Raw genomic sequence first — 14,978 nt, forward strand, 5'->3', positions numbered from 1 at the left:
GTAACAGCATGATCCAATGCCCGACCATTCCTCCGGAGAATAAATTTTTCCTAACATCCAACCAGAATCTCCCCTGGCACATGTTTCTGCTGTCTGTCTATTATCTTGAGATCCTTTACCTCTGTGTAGCTCACCAGCCTCTCTTTCCCAAGCCTGCAAGAACACACGGAGTTGTTTTGATTTAAGTGCAGTACTCAGAACCTGGTTTTGTTGAATCTCATCCTGTAGGCCTCAGTCCCACAATCCAGCCTGTCCAGATCCGTCTATAATGCCTTCCTACCCTCAGGCAGTTCAATCTTCCTCCCAGCTAGGTGTCACCTGCAAACTTACTGAAGGTGCACTCTATTCTCTCATCTAAATCATCAATAAAGATATTAATCAAATTTGGCCCCAGTACTGACCTGTGAGGAACACTACTTATTATCAGCTGGCAGTAGAATCACAGAATCACAGAATCACAGAATGGCCAGGGTTGGAAGGGACCTCAAGGATCATGAATCTCCAACCCCCCTGCTACATGCAGGGCCACCAACCTCCACATTTCACAGCAGCCCAGGCTGCCCAGGGCCCCATCCAACCTGGCCTTGAACCTCTAGGGACAGGGCATCCACAGCTTCTCTGGGCAGCTGTTCCAGCACCTCACCACTCTCTCTGCAAAGAACATTTAGCTCCACTCACCACCACTCACTGAGCCCTGGGAACCTGTAATTTTTTTACTCAGAGAGAAGTACACCTGTTATGACCCTGACATATTCAAGTCATGGGCTGACAGCTGCTCCAGGAGAATTCCACAGAAGAGAGATTTAAAGGCTTTCCTAAACTCTAGATAGAGTTTATCATCCACAGCCTTTTCCTAAATGATGAGCCCTGGATGCCTCAGAGCATCAAGTTGGAGGACCATGACTGTAGCAAAGATAAAACTACAAAGAACCCTGAACTTGTGCAGGATTCTCTGCTCCAGCTGGATGCACATAAACCTATGAGAGCCAATGGAATTCAATCCAGGGTACTCAAAGAGCTGGCTGATGTCACTGTGAGATCTCTCTCAAATATTTTTCAATGGTGTTGAGAATCCAAAGAGATCTTACTCAGCTGGAAACAATGAAAGGTTGTCCCAGTTTTCATAAAATCACAGAATGACTTCATTTGGAAGACATCTTAAAGATCAACTACTTTCAACCTCTCTGCCATGGACAGTTGCCACTTGTTAGAATAGGGCTGCCCAGGGCTCCACTGGACATGGCCAGTGATGGGACATCCACACCTTTTCTGGGCAAGCCATTTTATCACCTCACCACTCTCTGAAAAGATAATTTTTTCCTAATATCTAATCAAAATTTCCCCCTTTTTAGTTTTAAATCATTCCCCTTTATCTTATCACTGTCTACCCCCATTAAAATGTGGTCTTCCTTTTGTTTATAAGTTCCCCTTTCAGTACTGGAAGGTGCAGTTAAGTCTCCCTGGAGCCCTCTCTTCTCCAAGATGGATAAACCCAGCTCTCTCATCATTTCTTCATAGAAAAGGTACTCCAGTCCTCTGAGCATCTTTGTGACCCTCCTCTGGACCCAGTCCAACAGCTCTACACCCTTTTTGTACTGGACCCCGAGGTGTGGTCACAGCACTTCTGATGAGGCCTCAGTAGGGCATAGCAGAGGGAGACAATCCTCTCTCTCACCCTGCTGTCGACACCTCTTTTGACACAGGGTACTGTTGGCCTTCTAGGCTGCAGAGAACACACTGGTGGTTCATGTCCAGCTTTTCACCCACCAGGACCCCCAAGTCCTTCTCTGCAGGGCTGTAGCTCTCAAGGGGCTCTTAACCCATTCTGTACACATACCTAGGATTGCTACAACCCAAGTGCAACTTCTTGTACTAGGCTTTATTGTACCTCATTAGGTTCACATGGGCTCACTTCTCAAGCTTGTCCAGGTCCCTTTTGATGGCATCCTGTCCTTCTGTTATATCAACTCAACCACTCTTGTTGCATGAGGTAGCCCTGGCTACATATAATCATAGAATCTTAGAATGGTTTGGGATGGAAGGGCCCTTTAAGATCATCTAGTTCCAACCCCCCTGCTGCAAGGAGGGACACCTTCCTCTATACCAGGTTCTCACAGCCCCATCCAGCCTGGCCTTTCAGTGCTTCCAGGAAAGGGGCATCCATCACCTCTCTGGACAACCTGGTCCAGTGTCTCACCACCTTCACAGTAAAGAACTTCTTCCCAAAGTAAGCTGGCTCAGTAGCAGGACAGTTAGAGTTTGCTATGTAATGTAAAACATGGTATGGATAAAGTGAAACTGATAAAGAAAACTTCTTAATGTTGTATTTTATAACTTAAACAGAATTTTTAATAATGGATTTATGAGGCGCTGAATATGAGATCCTCTGTTTGTGTCAAGCATGAAAGCTTTGACTTTACCCTTGGTGCTCCGTAGGATGACATTGGACAATGTTGAAATTTAACATCTGAGTGTTGTAATTCTGATGTCTTAGTAAATGGTTTTTGGAAAAAAAAAAAATCCATTAGTACAGAATCTCTAAATAATTTTCAATCATAAAAAATTTTCTAAAGAAATGCCATTCTATTCTTGATGATTTCAAATATATGATTCCTGAGTTTATTTTGCTTATTTAATAAGAAATGAGTTATACAAACAAAGTTAAATCTTAAAATTAAAAGTTTGCATTTTTTAATTTGTAAAAAATAAAACTAAAATGTTGTGTATTTTCATCAAAATTACTACATGCATTTTCAAACTTTATACTGCCAAAACTGTCATATTTCCTCAGAGGCTTTGCTGTTTAGGGAGTAGTATTTTACAACAGAATGAAGAAATGTCTCACTGCAATTCTCTATTGCGTATAGTGCATGTTTAAAATTAATGTTTCCTTCTGTCTGATTTTTCTGTTTATTAGCACACATATAATCTTGAGACATTAATATTTTACAGTGCATTTTCAAATGACTGTTGTTGTCATTATGAGAATGCTTACTATCCTCTATTTTATATGTATATATATTTTTACCAGGGAATTTAGTGTTGACAAAGTACATTATATCATTGTCAGTGGAAAAAACATAGATGTCTATTTTCAGACTTCTCAGCATTTCTGCTTTGTCTGGCTAATGCACTTGATTTCTAACCTAGACAAGTTACGTTTCCAGTGTGATTGCTTTAGTCTTTCTGGATAAGTCAGTTTTAGATACTGATTTTGAGGAAACTGTGAAGGCACTGAAGCCAACAGGAGTGTAATATGCTTGTGAAGTTTAAGGTCTGCAAGAGCACTGCTTTGAACATTTTGCAGACAGGCAGCAAGGCAAACTGCTTCTTAACTCCCTGCAGGTCCCCTTCCTAGTGGGTGAACGCTGGGCCAGCAGTCGTGAGAGCTTTTCTATGGTGCTGATCTAAGAAATGCAGAACAATAGCCTGACATTTAAAGACTTAATTTACTATTAGCAGTGGAATAAATGATCAAGTCCTCCACAACAAGGAGAAGTTAAAAATTCTGATTCTTTCCCCACAGAAATTATACTTTACTTCTCCTTTTCATGCAAGACTGATCTTAATCTGTCTAACTTCAAAAACTAATGCTGAAGCTCAACAGAAAGCAGATGCTTGGCATTTCCAGCCGTGTATAACCTACAGAAGTTCAACACAATTTCAAAAATTGTTATGCTGCAAAACATGCCTATCAGCTCAGCTGACCTTTAAGCTTCACTTCACGTTCACTTTAGGATTAATTATTCAATTTCTTGCATTTGTGAATCATACTGTATCCTGAGGATGTATTGGAGATGGTACCTGCTTTTCTTTTCCATGTTCTGCTCAACTATCTACACTGTTGTAGTATGACAGCCCATAGAGCCACAGTAGCATGACACTGCAGAAGGGTGACAGAAAACACAAAACTTGCTTATATTTGTTACAATTAGGAAAATGAAAACAGCAGACTTTTATTAGAAGTCACTGGAGAAGCCAGATAACAGTTTGCTCATTAGTTTTCACAGAGATTTATGAAAATACTCTCTAAAAATGTCTCTGTCGTAATATCTGCATTCAAATAGATAAACATTAAAAAAAAATCCTCACGTCAATGATGTGACAGTTTGACATTTCTCATAAAACTTATGAAAACCATGAAGTTATTTATTTAAGGGGAGTTATCTAATTTCAAATAATAGTAATAGTAATAATGCACAACAAAAAAAAAAATATTGTAGCATTGAAGCTACTCTTCTTGTCTTATTAAATGATCTGCAAACAATATCTGCCTTCATGTCCCAAATATTAAAGAAATAGTTACTGCCACTAAAAATAAAAATAAAATAAAAATAAAAATAAAAAAGAGTGGTACAGTGAAACCGGTACAGACGATTTTATAATTGCTCTTAGAGTGGCAGCACTCCATTTTTTGGCAGATGGAGAGTTTTTCCCTAAGTCCATAAAAAATGACCTATTTTCAGTTTTTATGCAGGGAAAAAGGTGAACTGATTCCTGTGCTATGACTGATGTGGATCTGCCAGATTAAGGTCTTTTCAGTTGAAACAGTGAACTTGGAAAGTGGCACTTTTCTTAGACCTCTTCTCCACTTAAACAGTACAGACTTCGCTTTCAATTTTCCAAATTTCAAGAGCCTCACAACCATATTTTAATCTTTTAAAGCATGCTGTCTCAGCTGAGGAGTCCAGCAGCATGCCTTCAAGTTGGCTGGTGTTCAGCAGTCAATTCTGAGTGATACAAAGCAATCAATCCAAGTGTTATCAAGAATTTAGTTGGTGCAGGAATTTTTCTCTTAAATTTGTCTGGAAACAAAGAGATAATCTTGCCTTTTATCGTGATATTAATTTTTTCCAAGCAAATGGATCATAATTGCAGTTTGGGACATGTAAATATGTGGCTTTGCTTTTAGAAATTGAACAACACTTCAACAGTGAATCACTTCATGTAACATCAAAAGCAACTGTGAGAGTACAGAACTGCGATCTGATGGCAGAAAAAAAAAAAACAATTTTCTCTTCTTGTATGGTAAAACTGAGAAAATGCTTTGATTTTACACTTATATTATTCTCAACTGATATTTTGCTTCTTGCAATTGCTCTTATCTACTATTAAAAAAAGAAATAACAAATCAAAGCACACAGAAGATTTAAATACATAAGGTTTCTTGTTAATGTGTGGCAGCAATTTAGCATAGGAAAATAATTTTAGGAGAAAACAAAGAAAAAAGAAAATCAATATGCCTGAATATGAACTTTTTCTCTCCATTTTCTCTGAATAAGTTTTCTCCAATGTATCCCTTTGTAAAATCTGTTTCATTGTTCTTTTGATAAATAAAATCAATAGGAAAAAAAATAGTAAACAAATACTAAGAGTTTTATTAAAAAATAGGACAATAAAATAAAATATTTTGAAAACCAGCAATAATTTTCCCTGAGTTGACGAGCCTAAAAAACCATAAATACATTACCTACATATAATGGCAAATGGAGACATAAGCAGTCAATTAACAAATCAAACACCATAACAACAAAGTAATACTAAACCAAGTATGTTTATTCAGGAGAAGAACTCATGACTCTTGACTGAATAAGGGATCAGAGGAATTCCTTCCTCTTTATCATATGTAAGCCATAGTTCTCACATTCGCTTCCTATGGTCAAACACAGAAAACACCCCTTAGGCCATATATTGATATCTCTATGGGTGTAAATGCATGTATGTGTGCCTACGTATGTATATACATATATATATCTAAAGAGCCAGTGAAGGCATTATTAAATAAATACTCCTCAGGGAGGAAAAGATAGTAATCTTTTTATGCGTTGGTTTGGGTAGCAGAAATACCTTGGATCCTATTTCCTTAATTAAGGTGTACCTGGCTGCCCCATTTTGCCAGCAAACGTTCTCTGCCCTGTGATGCGGCTGTGATGCAGTGGAACGTCCCCATGGTGACGTTTGTGAAGGTCCCACTGCCCGCAGCACGGGTGCCATTGCGCTTCCTGCTGCTGCTGGCAGGACAAGCCTTGTTGGCTGCGGGAACGGTCATGGACAGGAATTTCTGCCCAGGTGAAAAATTCACCATTCCAATGGAGACACCTTCCTTAGAAACATCGGGTGTTTCTCTTCCAAACACCCAGTCGGCAGTCTCGGCATCTGCTGCCCGCCGACTCCGTGGTAAAAGAGCAGCTGCGGATGCTGCCCTTGGACCTCTCCAAGAGGAGAAGACTTCTCCATTTTCTCCTGGGGAAGTCTGTGCCAAAAGACGATGCTGTGGTCCCTCTGAGAAATGCTCCAGCAATGCCAGTGACATGTCATCCTGCTCCTTTCTCAACCATCTCCGGAAAGTTGTTGAGAGTGATGGCTTCCAGTCCATTTGGTGGGGCGATGACGGAGACTTCATTGTGATTGAGGAGCCGTTCTTCACAACAGAAGTACTGGCCAGAGGAGGAGTTTTTGATGTTGGCAACATGAAAGATTTTGTTCGTCTCCTTCATCACCATGGCTTCTACATCGTGGATGCAGATTTGCCAACCTCTGCCTCCCGTGCTCGGTTCCTAGCAGAGGGAGCATCAATTTCTACTCCTAGCGAGGTACGTAGCCCCTCTACCTGTGAGACAGCTCTTGGCACAGTGGCACTGGTGGCCAGTCAGTCCAAAGAGAGCTGGCTGACAGCTGGTGATACTTGGGTACGTGTGCTTCTGAGAATCCTACATTACTCTGCGGCTGGCAAATGAGAGAAATGCAAGCAAGGGTGTTGTTAGAAGGGCTGCTCTGAACACAGTGCCTCCTCTTTGGCGTTGGCCCATGAGAGGTGACAGCAGAGGGACAGTGTGACAGAATGGCATGTCATGGCTGTGAGTATGAAACAAAGGTGTGGAACTGAATTCTTTCCTGTGGAAATGGCCCCTGAGAGTCCGCTCTGATGGTCTCTTGAGATTCCAATTCTTATGTCTTGTATCTTTGTTTTCCCAGTCTTGAAATGGTGCTGACTAACTCTTCCTCTCTGCATTTTGCAGTTACTCTGCTACTATCACCCCTATTTCAAGAGAGGTCGTCTTCAGTGCCAGAGAAGATTCAAGCGGAGTGTTGGTGCTAGAAGGAGAAGACCAGCTGCCTCCTCGCAGGCCCTGGCTTGGAAGGAGGGCCAGCAGAGCAGCAGCCTGCAGTCAGAGATGCAGTCAGGCGCTGCTGCGTGGGCGGGCAGTGAGCTCCCTGTCAGCAGCTGCAGTGCCGCTCCTGCTGCTCCTGCTGCTGCAGATCACAGCGCACGTCCAGTCCCAAGCGGTCCTTTTCCACCGGGGCTGGGACCCGATAGCGGAGCTGCAGGTGATGGAGTTGCACGTGTCTACAACTTGCGCTCCAGGAAGCACTGCAGACGGGAGTAGTGCCACGTAGATAGTGTAGAGTCGTTTAAAAAATAAATGTTTGGAATGCTTATCCCTTGTCCCGTCCTGTTTCTTCAGTCTGACTGAAGGTTACTCTTCCTACGCCCAAGAGTGGGGGGTGCCTTCAGGGAGCCTTCATTTCCCCCATCCCTCCCTGTGGGTTTTGGCAAAGGTACCAAACGCGAAGCAGGCACTGTGCGAAGCAAGCCTGGTCCACGGAATGATGGGAGCACGGGGCGTGCAGGTGTGCAGCTGGAGCAACGCAAAGTGCCTGGTCCCTCTGCCTGCCTGTCCTCCGTGGGTGGGTGGGTGCCGTGGTGGCACAGGGACAGGAGCTGTGCCATCCTCGCTGTGTACTTCTGACCCGTGTGTAGTTTGAGGAAGTAGTGCAGCTTCAACCGGTTCAGTTTCTAGGATGGCTCCTAGGATGTGGCTCCTTGGGCCAAGCAGCAGGCTCCTTGGGTTACCCTTGAGGTACCCCTCATCTTTCCCGTTCTTCGTGCTCAAAGACTTCTGCACTTTTAGGAATAAAACAAATCAGCCCTTTATTCACTAGTGTGACTGGTATATGCCCCAGTACAAATGGAAGAGTGGATGCAGGCTCCTTTGATGGCCCCCTCTAGCCTGGAGAGAGCCCACCTCATCAGAGGGAATGCTTTAGACAGGATACATGGATCTGTGTGACATCGCTGCTACTTGTGGCTTGGTTCACCTGAAGACCCAGTGATGAAGGGCACGTTGTGTGCACTGGGGCTTCTGAACTCACTTCTACTTGTGTCAGAGAAAGTGGAGCTGCAAAGGGCTGGTATTTGTCTGTGGTAACAGGAGGCTCACGTGCAGAACGTGTCAGAGTGGAATCATTTGTGCTAGAGCAAATGCCTGCCTTCCTGGGACAAGGATCTGGAGCGCAGCGCAGGTTGGTTGGTTTGTTACAGAAGGCAGTGAGGAGGTTGTGTTGCAGTCTGCGACTGTATCCTTTGCTTACAGAAGAAGGACTCAAACACTTGCAGAGGAGCTTTAAAGAGATCCTCTATTTATCTTCAGTAGAGGAAAAAAGAGGTGTGAAGTACGTGATCAGGTGCCGGTGGACTTGGAGCTTGAAAAGAATGGAAACGTTGTCCTCAAAGCATCAGGAGAAGGGAGCAAACCTTACCAAGTATTTCCCAACCTCTCAAAAGTGTTTTCTCTTGGCAGAGTGGGTGGGCAGTTGTGTAACATGGGAGCTCTGCAAAGGGAACAAAAGATTGCCACTCAGAACATGCCCTCTCCTGTTGCTTGTGCTGCGGGTTTGATGGTGGGGGGAAAAGCAGGCTTGTGCCTTCTCTATTGCATTTCTCTATATTCCACTGCCAAGGGGTGGGAGTCCACTGCAGAGAAGGACAGCACTTACAAGCTAGATATCCATGTCGCCTTTATTGCTTGCTGTGCTTCCACGTGAGGGAACCTTTGACTCTCTACATCTTTGAAGGGTTTATCACTCAATTAGTGCCTAGATATAAGAATTGCTCACAGGAGCTCTTCTTTCCTCGGATGATCTTCCTGTTGGCCACCTACTCTTAATAACGGGCTATTGTAAAAATGGGCAATTTAGAGTGAAAGGAATGATCTTGGATTATGGAGTGGTAGGAGAAGTGAAAGATAATTGTGTTCACCATGTGTTAATCAATCACCATCTTGGCTTGCTCTGAATCACAGAGTGACCAGTACAAGACAAGACTGTGTTGTCTAAGCATTATTCCTCTTATACCCCTTATCTTTCCCAGTTTTTGTGTTCAACTACTTTTACAGTTTTAACAATATTACATATTAGCCTTTTATTCCGCTGTGCACTGAAAATGGAAGTATTGCTATCGTTTTGAATGAATCAAGCAGCTAAAATTGTTCTGTCAGCAAAACATTGAGTGTCTCACAGGAAAACTCCTTTTAACGGAGACTGCATTTTCCAGCCATTCCTTTTGATATGCTATGCATCATTTGAATTAGTTACCTTTATTAAAAAAAAATAATAATAATCATAGGTACATGTATGATACTGTATGAAATCTAAATTGGGAATAAGCAGTAAGGGATTTTACCAGCAGAATTCTGTTTTTGCTACATCTCATCAAGACTAAAATGTGAACATAAACTCCGTTTAATATAAGGCTATTTTTTTTAACTTATAGCATTGTTTTCCTTGTTTGCAATTTTTCAGCGTGAATGTGGCTGAAGTACTTTAGATAACACTAATATAATCAAATTTCGCTGTGCTTTGAAGTACATTTCTCCACTTGTGTTAAAATTCTGTTAAATAAATTATGGAGCTTGATAGCACAGATGAGATGATTGCTACATTTTTTTGTTTGACCTCCTAGAAAACTGACTCTTGTTTTACAATATGAAATTGATGGCAAAATCAAAAAAATGCAGAGTTCCCTTTATCTCATGGATTTGGTGTTTTTCTTTCCAATAAAATTGAAAGTGCTGGAGGATAAATATTTGGCAAACAATAGAAAACAACTGAAAATGTTTTGCTATTGAAACAGTAGGACAAAAGACTAACCTCTAGAAATCTACCTGAAAAGCATTCCTCACTGCAGGCAAAGATAGGAATTTCAAAGGAAGATCTTTATTTTCTAAGGGACTATTCTGCTTATTCAGATATAGAGTTTCCAGAATCATTAGTTTGAACTACTTAATATACTTCAATTCTACTTTACACAAAATTTATTCATGAATCTTAGATTTTCAGATTGTTAACAAAAAGAAGAAAATTCAGACTTTCTGTTTCCTAATGTGATTTTTATGAGCACTATGGTTAACATGCATAAAACGGATTTGATTTTATACTCAGTACTTCTAGCACACTAGCTACATGATTCTATACTGAACAGACTGAAGTGTAATTTACAAAATTCAGTGGATACTTTGTAGGCAAAAACAGAAGTTCTAAATTCAGTCATGTCTGTAAGGACTGCAGTAACATACAGTAAATGCTGTGATACTGTGAAATGTTTACTGTGTACTTTGAAAGATTTATATTCCTTGTTGAGCAATAGGGAAGTACCATTTCCTGGACTTGCTGACAAAGGTCGTGAACAGCGAAGCTAAGGGTTTTCACTGCAGAACGAATTAGAGATTTTTCACTCTCTTTCTACTTAATTTTCAATGTCCTTGATAAATTGAGGGAAAATAAACCTGTTATAGGCCAATTATGTTTACAATTGTATACAGAAATGGATAAATATTGTATATTATTACTATAATATAAAATCTCCATGATTATAAAAAGATATATGATAAATAATATTTATAATTTCTATATAAAATTACATCTAGAAATGTATATGCTATGTCATAAAAGAAACAACATTTCTGAAAGAATTTTTCTAAGTTTTCAGTCATTTTGTAGATTTTTGAGGTATCACCTTTTATCACCTAAATGGTGGAGATTTTAACCTACCATTCCAATTCTGTCATTCTTAGAGGTCACTGAAGACACAATTAAGATTGTTGTGTGAATGCAAAATTACACAGGATTCTTTCTATAATGTAATTAAAAATAGTTTCAAAGCCTTCAAAGGTTATATATTTTATTTTTAGGGCAAATTGAAGAATATTAGACTTTAGGAAAATAATGGCACTCTGTGAAATAATGTGCCTAGGTAAGTGAGTGTTGGTGCTCTGCAGGGAGATGACCAGATGAGAACAGGAAAATAATTTATACTGTGTCATGGTTTCCACTGGTATTTCTAAGCCTGTATAATTTAAAGCTTGTATTTCCACATCTTCTCAAAATGTCACGTGAACTGTGTACAGCAGACAGCTCTCCATTTCTAGCTGATTAAATCAATTTCTTCTCCAGCTGAAGTGATTCTCTCAGACTTGTTATCCTCTTGAGCTTTTCATTTCTTCCTACCAAGTTAGTCTACCAAACTCTTCCTAGTTGCTTCCAGCACTTCAGCTATGATATCCATCGGGCACAAAGCTCTATTTCACTCCAAAAAATCTCATCATGATATCTATAGAAAAATTATATTAATTAGAACTGTAGACTAGAAAGAAAGAAGGTAGAAGATGCTGGATCTGCTGAGTTTTCTCATTTAGAACAGGTTACTCAGAGAAGCTGTGGATGTTCCATCCGTGGAGGTGTTTAAGGCCAGGTTGGATGGAGCCCTGGGCAGCCTGACATAATGGGGGATATCCAGCCCATGGCAGAGGGTTGGAACTAGATGATCTTTGAGGTTCCTTTCAACCTAAGCCATTCTATGAGTCTATGATTAGAAGGTATTGCAGAGTGAGCAGATTGACTTTAGACTTCCACATCTTCTGATTTATAAAACCATAATTCTCTGGATTACTGAAATTAATCAGGAATAATGTGCTATAGTTTCCTGGTCAGGTCCACTACACCTAGCACTCAGAACTCTCACTTACTTACATTCTAGTTGGCAGTCCAAGATCATTAGGATTCACATGTATGCAATATGAATCCCTGTAAAGCTGATATTAGGCACTGTGTTTTTCCAGATTGACTTTTCTCTGGCTCTTCCTCTCTGCATCCCCAATATATACTCCTCTAACGCCATAGAAACATCCCATAGTTATTACACAATCCCTGGCTGCTCTTTCTCCTGCATACTGTTAACCCATTAGTGAACAGCACCTTGCAGTTTGTATATTGCTCTGGTGAGAGAGAGTTTTTGTCTCGACTTTCGTCCGGGTTTGAGTGTCAGTAGTCAAAATGAGTGAATCCTTCTCCTTTGATACCCTTAGGAGCAGCCTATTCCACATGCTCTAAAATTCACTAATCAGGTCGCTAAGCTTCGTCCAGCTGTCGAAGGTCTTCCATTCCTTAACAAGTCCTTGTGTGGAATGGGAATGTCATCAGCCTTTAATCAGACAACAGGAATGGCCACAGGAACATCATATCAGATTGTGTGATTCCACGTGAGTAAACAGATGCTTTGTAGCAGCTATCAGCAGGTTATATTTGAGGCACTTGATGTCAACTGTGTTCTCTTCATAAAATAACTGTCAAATTTTCTAGTTCGGGGACAACATGTGAATAGAAGAGGCACAGAGGGTCCCTTTCATTTGAAGGAACATAATTCTTCATTAACACCAGAGAAAATTACTTAGCCTGGTAACTTCAGAAGGTTTTATAGGAGAAGAAAGACTTGCAAAGATAAAGGTAAGATTTTCGCAGTTTAACAACAAAATGGTGAGCCAGTGACATTCTATGTCCGTTACTGAAGTTTATTGCCTCTCTCCCCTGCATTCTCTCTTCTCTGCAGTTTGCATTTGGCCACGAGAAGACGTTTTAGACGTATTCCACAACTTCTTTTAACCATCTTCCACATCTGTTAAAAAACTTGGGGTTTTACACATCTTGTGAAGCTTGGGCTTCAAAGAGATGACCTTTTGAAATCTATTGAGATGTCTTTTCATATTATTATTTTATTATTTTGTTACATTTTTCAAGTCAAATTTACATTCACAGTTATTTACATTAATATCATTTAAAACTAAGGCAAATTGATTCTCCTAACATTCCAAACAAGCACACTCATGTTTGATCAATGTTTGTGTGCATGAACTACATTTAAGCAGATTACAAACACTAATATGTGAGCAATTTGCATTTTAAGGTCAGTGCTTAATAATTATCTGTCAGAGTAAGTATTTCTAGCCTGTATGTGTGATATTAAGCTCATTATTAATAAACCTATTATCTAAAGGTTTCACTGCTGTACAGGATGTTCTAGAAATGCTGTTTAGACAAGTCAACTATATTGGAATTTTTTCCTCTTCATTGTTCTCTGGAAAGATGTTTGGGGAGCACTTGATCTTATTTTCTGTGGCAGCGCTGTTTTAATCCCTGTGCAGAACACAACCATTGTGCATTTGTACAAAACTTTGGGTAAAGCAAGATCAAAATGCATGGTGGAGTGATAAATTTTGCTGTTATTTATGATCATATATGATGGATGCTCCAAAAGTAATGCCTCCTATGTTATTGTGTTGGTCCATGACATCAGAGGTGGATGCTGGTGATATGATGATAGAGAATGAACCTTTTCACCAATATTGATACACTTTGTTGTTGTTCAACAGAGGGCAGCAGAGGGGCAGTCTGACAGGACTGTGTCTGACAGAAGTGTGTATGAAGCAAAAATTTGTTACTGAATTTCTCCATGCAGAAAAAATAGCACCCATGGACATTCACTGACATGTGCTGAATGTTTATGAAGATCAAACAATGGATGTGAGCACAGTGAGGCAGTGGGTGGTGCAGTTCAGCACTGGCAATAGCAGCATGCAAGACAAAACGCACTCTGGATGGACAAGCAGAATTTTGCAAGGGCTGACATTCAGGCTTTTGTTCACCACTGGAAATGATGCAAAGCTAATTGTGTTTGAAAAAGAGCGTTTTGTAACTGAGAATTTGCTCTATCAAGAAGTGTCATTGTGCTCTTTGTAGCTGTTGTATTTCCACAGAAATAAAAAGGAGGCATTACTTTTGGAGCAACCAGTGGTGAAGTGAGTAGACCTCAGAGAAACAGAGGATGAAATTAAGCATTTTCATGTTAGAATTTTAAGCTCTGTTTATTAACTTGAAACGTTTCAAAGTCTCAGCACAGCCATCCCAGGATTTACATCCAAGTAACTTGTATTCCTCTGTTTTTGTTTACTTTCATAGGGACTTTTCTTTCTTCTTTCTAGCTCATATTCTGGTAGAGAAAGATCCTACCAGTCTCTAGTAAAATGAAAACAAACCTACCAAGCAAACAACCAATAAGTTTGCAAAAAACTTTTACCATGATCAGATCACTTACTGCATTTTGCCCATTTCTCATTGGAAATGACTTCCTACGGGCAAATGTTTTATTCACTTATACTTTTCAAGCTGTTTTTCATCATTTTGTCCATCACACAGCAAACTTACGACATAGCTACAGAATGACAAAATTAGTGGAGCATTTTCCTAATTAGTTTTCCTTTACCAGCACGCAAGGATATTCAGCACAGTATTTTACCTAACAGATTTATTAAGTATAAAATCCAGCTAACGTAGCTCTGTACTTCTGTCATGCTGATACAGCATTCAGGGACTGAACAGAACAATAATCAAATAGAGGCTAAATTCCTGATGTTACATCACTTCTGCTCTATAAGAAGGATATAAATTGCATGTCAGAATGTTGAAGTTTCTTGTAATACAAGGTTAATATACCTTATCTCTGGAATTTCTTGTATGCCAGTTACTATGTAAGGCCAGTTATTATAAATTAGCAAATGTAAGATAGCTCATTACCACGAATGAACGTCTATTCTTTTTATTAAAATAAATAAATAAACAGAAGCAAGTCCCAGAAACTAGATGTCATCATTATAATACATTTTTTCTTGCATGAGGATTGTCTCTTTAGAGTCATTTCAGTGTATTATTATTATTTCTCATTTTAATCACCTTCCCTGTTTCCGCTTCTGTTTAATTGCAAGTTGTTTTCCAAAGAGCTTTCCTCTGAGGACTGTATTATTGGCTTTGGCAGTATTGGAAAAAAGGATTAAACTTTAATTCCCTCCCAATTACAGTAAAATGAAGAA

The 14,978-nt window shown here is 40.0% G+C and overlaps 1 protein-coding gene across 1 annotated transcript; it reads left to right on the forward strand.

Moving 5' to 3' along the window:
* The first annotated feature begins 6,089 nt into the window (after window positions 1-6,089).
* LOC146543673 (uncharacterized) lies at window positions 6,090-7,388 on the forward strand. The gene is made up of 2 exons (XM_085231800.1): window positions 6,090-6,593; window positions 7,020-7,388. Exons 1-2 carry the CDS (start codon window positions 6,090-6,092, stop codon window positions 7,386-7,388), a joined length of 873 nt encoding a protein of 290 aa, XP_085087926.1.
* The last annotated feature ends 7,590 nt before the right edge of the window (window positions 7,389-14,978 follow it).

Source organism: Meleagris gallopavo, chromosome 10, assembly GCF_905368555.1.
Source record: "Meleagris gallopavo chromosome 10, MGAL_WU_HG_1.1, whole genome shotgun sequence".
NCBI classification, from domain to species: Eukaryota; Metazoa; Chordata; class Aves; order Galliformes; family Phasianidae; genus Meleagris; species Meleagris gallopavo.

What these genes read in the sequence shown, in the direction of transcription:
- LOC146543673 (XM_085231800.1), top strand. Translation starts at nt 6,090, where the DNA reads ATGGAGACACCTTCCTTAGAAACATCGGGTGTTTCTCTTCCAAACACC. An exon ending in CAATTTCTACTCCTAGCGAG is followed by an intron (nt 6,594 to 7,019) that starts GTACGTAGCCCC and finishes TGCATTTTGCAG; the next exon opens with TTACTCTGCTACTATCACCC.